General features: G+C 44.4%; 1 protein-coding gene across 2 annotated transcripts; it reads left to right on the top strand.

Moving 5' to 3' along the window:
* On the top strand, positions 1-6,201 carry sytl1 (synaptotagmin-like 1). 2 transcript variants are annotated; one of them, XM_041901956.1, is made up of 15 exons: positions 1-125; positions 603-725; positions 1,376-1,524; positions 1,614-1,722; positions 2,312-2,369; positions 2,454-2,487; positions 2,604-2,647; positions 2,767-2,871; positions 3,931-4,097; positions 4,206-4,308; positions 4,501-4,662; positions 4,849-4,927; positions 5,027-5,126; positions 5,296-5,501; positions 5,605-6,201. In XM_041901956.1, the coding sequence occupies exons 2-15, from the start codon at positions 607-609 to the stop codon at positions 5,745-5,747; spliced, it is 1,578 nt and encodes a 525-aa protein (XP_041757890.1). In that variant the 5' UTR covers positions 1-125; positions 603-606; the 3' UTR covers positions 5,748-6,201. The 2 variants fall into 2 exon arrangements, with proteins under 2 accessions (XP_041757890.1, XP_041757889.1); XM_041901955.1 differs by having other exon boundaries at positions 1-129.
* The last annotated feature ends 331 nt before the right edge of the window (positions 6,202-6,532 follow it).

Here is a 6,532-nt window from a genome sequence, read left to right as displayed (position 1 = left end):
TTCGCGTTTACACAGCAGTCTACCGTGTCTCGTCAACCTCACCAAGTTCCACCACTCCGCTTGGACTTTTCAGACACCAAAACTTCTCCCGGAGAAAATATCCACCAATACTGGACATCATTGACGTAGGTATGAACTGTTATTTGTCTTTTTCCCCCAGCGTGTTTGAAAACTTTGTAACAGTTTCATTCCAGTTTATGAGCAAGTTGGGACAGGTGCGCCTTCTCTCGCACTGTGTGTGTTATGTGTATTGTGCATGTTTGCTTTTAGAAGGTGTGTACCGAGGTCACAGGTGCTTAACAGACTTTTCAGTAACAAGTTAAAACAGGCTGTTGGGGAACTGTTGTAGTGGGGAAAGCTCGCGCGCCGCGGATGTTGCGCTTTGTATCCTGATTGCAAAACAAACTTAAAAAACACACGGAAGGTCTGAGTGCATGCACAAACTGCACAGGTGAGACCACCGTTTATGGTCAGACCATACACACACACATTTTAGGAGGAAGTAGCAACTGATAAACTAAGTAAACCGATCCCTGTGTCAGGCAGTCTGTCATACTAGTACTACTGTACTTTACAATGTCATCTCTCTCTCTCTCTCTCAGGGTGATGGAGGGAGAAGGGGAGTTGTTGGACCTAAGTCACCTGTCAGAGGCAGAGCAGGCTTCCATATTGGAAGTGTTGCTAAGGGACTCTGAGCTGCGTTCCCGTGATGAAGGTCGTTTAAGGTCAGAGGTGATTATTATTTAACCCTTTAGCTCCCATATGGGCATCAAGTTGACTGATTGATTGAAGTTTTTCCAAATATAGAGGGCTGTCAAACCCAGGGGCTGTTAATGTTATCCACAGAGGGCCGGTGTGGGTGCAAGTTGGTTTTTTCCCCCCTGCACTTACACACCTGATTCATATAACTAAAACATTACATTGTTTTATTTGACATTTTAGTAATTTATCAGACCGATTTTTCTAAACTGACTTTCAGTCAGTGCATTCAACTAAGTTTAGTTGTGAAAACAATCACATGACTGTCATTGCAAGTAACCCTCATTAATAAGTGGTAATATAAATGATATTATAAACTGGGTGGTTCGAGCCCTGAATGCTGATGGGCTGACAGCCGTGGTATATCAGACCGTATGCCACGGGTATGACATTTATTTTTACTGCTCTAATTACGTTGGTAACCAGTTTATAATAGCAATAAGGCACCTCATGGGTTTGTGGTATATGACCAATATACCATGGCTAAGGGCTGTATCCAGGCACTCCGCGTTGCATTGTGCGTAAGAACAGCCCTTAGCCGTGGTATATTGGCCATATACCATACCCCCTCGGGCCTTATTGCTTAAATATAGTGAACATGATGTTTAAACCTCAGGGCCCTGCAGCAGAAAGAGGCGGACCCGGTGCGTTTGAGGTCACTGTCGGGCGCGTGGTTTAATGAGGAGAGAAGCAAATGCCACCGAGGCACGAAGGATGGCGTTGACATCGTACAGGCCTCTATACGACGCAGGAAGCCAAGATCAGGTCAGACTACACACACATACCAATAATAGCCAAGAAGCAGGACATTGGTATAGATTGATTGATTAATTAATTGATTTATTGATTGACAGATTTGCCTCTGAGTGGGGTGTTTAACGGGCAGACAGAAGATGCTCCTCCCACTAACAAAGACCCAACTTCTCAGATAGATGACAAGAAAGAGGAGGATGACACGAGAAGGTAAAGGCAGTTGGTAGAGCATGGCGTTTGCAACGCCAGGGTTGTGGGTTCGATTCCCACGGGGGGCCAGTATGAAAAATGTATGCACTCACTAACTGTAAGTCGCTCTGGATAAGAGCGTCTGCTAAATGACTAAAATGTATAATAAAGAGGGGTTGGATTGTGCTGTTATATTTGTTTGTGTGTGTTTTTACACAGCCACCCCAATCCGATGTATTGAAATATCTGATACATATCTGATCTTTTGCCCAATGTGTAAACAGCAAAAAGCACACAGAATCTGATCTTTTGAGTTCTGAGTCTTACCACATTTGTTACCATGACAACCATCCAAAATGTAAGAAACAGGAGCATTGCGTCTGTGCTATTTGAGAGGCTACATCAGTGTGAATGTGCAAATCTGATATGGTTCACATGTAGAACTGAGTGTGGACATTCAGACAAAAAGATCAGATATGGAGAAAAAAAATCTGAATGGTGTTCTTAGAATGACTGTATAAACATACCCTTAGTGCTTAAAGAAGTGCGTGTATGGTTGAATAAGTACTTGTATGTACAGTTTTAATGTATGTAGTTTTAAACATCTCAGTTACAGGAGTCAAAATCGTCACACACCTACACCCAGAACCAGGAGCCCAAACACACAGGTTAGTCATGTCAGTGTGTGTGTGTAGGAGGAGGATTGTCTGTCTAGTTGTGGAGAGGTAATCTCTCCCTCTCTTTCCTTCCAGAGTCTCCAGGACAGCAACAGCATCTCATCTTCAGGTACACATTCCTCCCTGTCTCTCTCTTCATCCCCCCTTAATTTCTCACCCCCTCCTCCACCGCACTCTCCCTCTCTCATTCTGTCTGATTAATGTGTTTGTGTCTGCACCTTCCAGAGTATTACAGCAGGAGGAATGGACACAGAGAGGAAACACTGCAGGTACAGTCTACAGACACTCACCAATATCCTTGTTTGGGGATAATAACGTTTTATCCTACTATTGCCTCTTTCTGTTCTAGAAACATGCTGACTGTGTGTGTTCCCATCTGTGTGTGTAGGACTCAGAAGGAGACAGAAACTCTGTGTCCAGTGGTGTGACAGATGCTGATCCGATGCCTCTAAGGCCTGGGAGCTCAATCAGCAGTCTACATTCTAACTACACAGTGAGACGCATACACACACACACACACACACACACACACACACACACACACACACACACATTATATACATACATACACTACCGTTCAAAAGTTTGGGGTCACTTAGACATTTCCTTGTTTTCCAAAGAAAAGCAAATTTTTTGTCCATTAAAATAACATCAAATTGATCAGAAATACAGTGTAGACATTGTTAATGTTGTAAATGGCTATTGTAGCTGGAAACGTCAGATTTTTTATGGAATATCTACATAGGCGTACGGAGGCCCATTTATCAGCAACCATCAGTCCTGTGTTCCAATGGCACGTTGTGTTTGCTAATCCAAGTTTATCATTTTAAAAGGCTAATTGATCATTAGAAAACCCTTTTGCAATTATGTCAGCACAGCTGGAAACTGTTGTGCTGATTTAAAGAAGCAATAAAACTGGCCTTCTTGAGACTAGTTGAGTATCTGGAGCATTGTGGGTTCGATTACAGGCACAAAATGGCCAGAAACAAATAACTTTCTTCTGAAACTTGTCAGTCTATTCTTGTTCTGAGAAATGAAGGCTATTCCATACGAGAAATTGCCAAGAAACTGAAGATCTCGTACAACGCTGTGTACTACTCCCTTCACAGAACAACGCAAACTGGCTCTAACCAGAATAGAAAGAGGAGTGGGAGGCCCCGGTGCACAACTGAGCAAGCGGACAAATCCATTAGTGTCTAGTTTGAGAAACAGGCACCTCACAGGTCCTCAACTGGCAGCTTCATTATATAGTACCCGCAAAACACCAGTCTCAACGTCAACAGTGAAGAGGCGACTCCAGGATGCTGACCTTTTTAGGCAGAGTTGCAAAGAAAAAGCCATATCTCAGACTGCCCATCTTAATCTTTTCGTGGTATTGGCCAGTCTGAGATATGGCTTTTTCTTTGCAACTCTGCCTAGAAGGTCAGCATCCCGGACAAAAAAATTGCTTTTCTTTAGAAAACAAGGACATTTCTAAGTGACCCCAAACTTTTGAACAGTAGTGTACATACACACAAAACACTGACGTTTTTTTTTGTGTGTGTGTATATAGTTGAGTGGCAGTATGATGAGTCTGTTCAGTTCGGGGGAGTTCGGAGCAGTGGAGGTGAAAGGGCGTGTCCTATTCTCATTGGAATATGACACTCAGAGGGAAGAGCTACAGATCAGAGTGTGTCGCTGTGAAGACCTGGCCGCCGCACGCAAGAACCACTCCGACCCGTAAGTAAAGTAGGGTTGCTATTTCGAGGATGCTTACAGGCATCATTGATGTGAACTATCCCTTTGAGAAGCACTTGTTTTGTGTTAAGAAGTGTGTGTGTGTTGTAGGTATGTGAAGGCATATCTCCTGCCTGATAAGTCATCTCACAGTAAGAAGAAAACATCAGTGAAGAAAAAGACTCTCAACCCAGTCTTTGACCAGACACTGAAAGTGAGAGCACACACATACACACACACACACATACACTGTCTCTCTCTTTCTCGATTCCTTTCCCTCAGCATCTGTCGTGTGTCTCCTCTCTCTGTCTACTTGCCGGTCTGTCTGTCTCTCTCTGTCTTTCTGATGTACATGTGAATGTATTTATCACTTGTGTGTCTCTCAGTATAATTGTGTGTGTTTCAGTATAAGATCAGTGTGTCAGAGGTGCGTGGCAGGACTCTGAACCTGTCTGTGTGGCACGCTGCCCCCCTGGGCAGAAACCTGTTCCTAGGAGAGGTGGAGCTTGAGCTGGCTCACTGGGACTGGACACACACGCGTTCTGACTGGTACCAGCTACAGACACGGGTAGGACCCCCCCAACACACACACAGCATGCAGTAAGTCCTACATTGTATCTGGTCTTAACTGGCAAGGAGGAGAGAAGGTGCTGAGAATTTCAACTAACTCTTATGTAACCCTTCTAACCTAATCTCTCCTCTCTTCAATCTCTCTCTCCTCTCTTTTTCTCTGTTCTCTCTCTCTCTCTCTCAGGTCCAGTGTAGTCCAGAGTCTATCAGTAGTCGAGGAAACATCCTGCTCTCTATCAAGTTCACCCCAGCAAGATCTGAGGGTGAGCTGAGCTCACTACGCTCGTCACACATGGCACTTTTTCTTTCTCTCATACTCTGTCTGAATTTACTCTGAACTTATTATGTGTGTGTGTGTGTAGGTGGAGGTCTACCTCTAACAGGGGAGCTACACATCTGGCTGCGGGAAGCGCAGGGTCTTCTCTCCACCAAAGGGGGCACCGTCGACTCCTTCGTCAAAAGGTGAGTTAGGGGTTAGAGGTCAGGAGTAGGAAGAAAACCTGCAGTGTGGCTGATCTCAAGGTCTGGATTTGAGGAACGGGGGTCTAGAGTTAGTGGGATAAGACTGTTTACAGTATAGCGGAATGTGTATAATAACTGTTCTTTAACCCTACTTTGACTTTAATCCAAGCTACGTGCTGCCGGACACCAGCCGGTTGAGTGGTCAGAAGACCCGCGTAGTTAAGCGGTCGGTCAGTCCGACCTACAACCACACCATGGTTTACGACGGGTTCCAGCCTGCTGACCTGCGAGAGGCCTGCGCCGAGCTGACCGTCTGGCACCGTGAAGGGTTAAAAACACATCTGCTGGGAGGGGTCAGACTCAGCCGTGGGACTGGTGAGATATATATACACACACACACACACACACACACAAATACAAATAGATAGATACGCACTGTGTATGCACAGATGACATTGTAACAAGGTTTGTGTTACAGGTCTGAGCTACGGAGTGGCAGTGTGTTGGATGGATTCAACAGAGGAAGAAGCCACTGTGTGGAACTCCATGATCCTGAACCCCAACCACTGGATGGATACTACACTACCTATCAGAACTAACCTGGCTGACCGCCCAGAATAACACAGACACACACACACACACACACACTACACTTCCCATCAGAATCTGTACATATAAAAGGTAGTGTTGCTGGTAATATGTGTTGGGTTTTGTTGCCTACAGTAGGATACGTATGGGTATAGTTTTAGCCTACCTGTAGGACTAGTTTTAGAGACCCAGATTAATCAAATACATTTCAGTTAGGGAAGTGTAGGGCTATTGTTTAAATTAGGATAGGGTCAGCTATACTTCCCCAAGCCTAGCTAGTGGTGTATAAATACCCAAATGATCACTGTTGAATTGCACAATAATAAGGAACAAGAAAGAGGAAACTAGGGGGATGAAATGCATGTGTGTTAGTTAACAAAGACATGAACTCTTAATCAGTGTGGTGTTATGTTAAAACTGCTGTATAAAATAATGTGTAATCTAAAGACGTGTCAAATACATATGTCAAGTAAACAATTTTAAAGTATTTGAGCTGTGTTTAATTTAGCTTGGAGTTGGCACTTTTTGGACTATTCCACAGTATGAGCAGTGTTGCCAACTTAGCGACTTTGTCACTATATTTGGTGAGTTTTCAGACCCCTCTAGCGACACATTTTCAAAAAAGAGACTAGCGACAAATCTAGCGACTTTTTCTGGTGTTATTGGAGACTTTTGGAGACTGACGTGAAAGCACGTATCGTTCTTACTCTGCTCAACGAGTAGCGGGTGCTTTGTTACCCCCGTCCCAAAGTACTCACAGGCGGCCCAGTCCTTGCGCAGGATTCCCTCCAGGCTGTCAGAGCAGGAGATGTTCACCC

Source organism: Coregonus clupeaformis, chromosome 17 (genome assembly GCF_020615455.1).
Source record: "Coregonus clupeaformis isolate EN_2021a chromosome 17, ASM2061545v1, whole genome shotgun sequence".
NCBI classification, from domain to species: Eukaryota; Metazoa; Chordata; class Actinopteri; order Salmoniformes; family Salmonidae; genus Coregonus; species Coregonus clupeaformis.
This window is presented reverse-complemented; position numbering and strand designations above follow the sequence as displayed.

What these genes read in the sequence shown, in the direction of transcription:
- sytl1 (XM_041901956.1), top strand. Translation starts at nt 607, where the DNA reads ATGGAGGGAGAAGGGGAGTTGTTGGACCTAAGTCACCTGTCAGAGGCA. An exon ending in TCTTTGACCAGACACTGAAA is followed by an intron (nt 4,309 to 4,500) that starts GTGAGAGCACAC and finishes TGTGTGTTTCAG; the next exon opens with TATAAGATCAGTGTGTCAGA. An exon ending in GTCGACTCCTTCGTCAAAAG is followed by an intron (nt 5,127 to 5,295) that starts GTGAGTTAGGGG and finishes CTTTAATCCAAG; the next exon opens with CTACGTGCTGCCGGACACCA.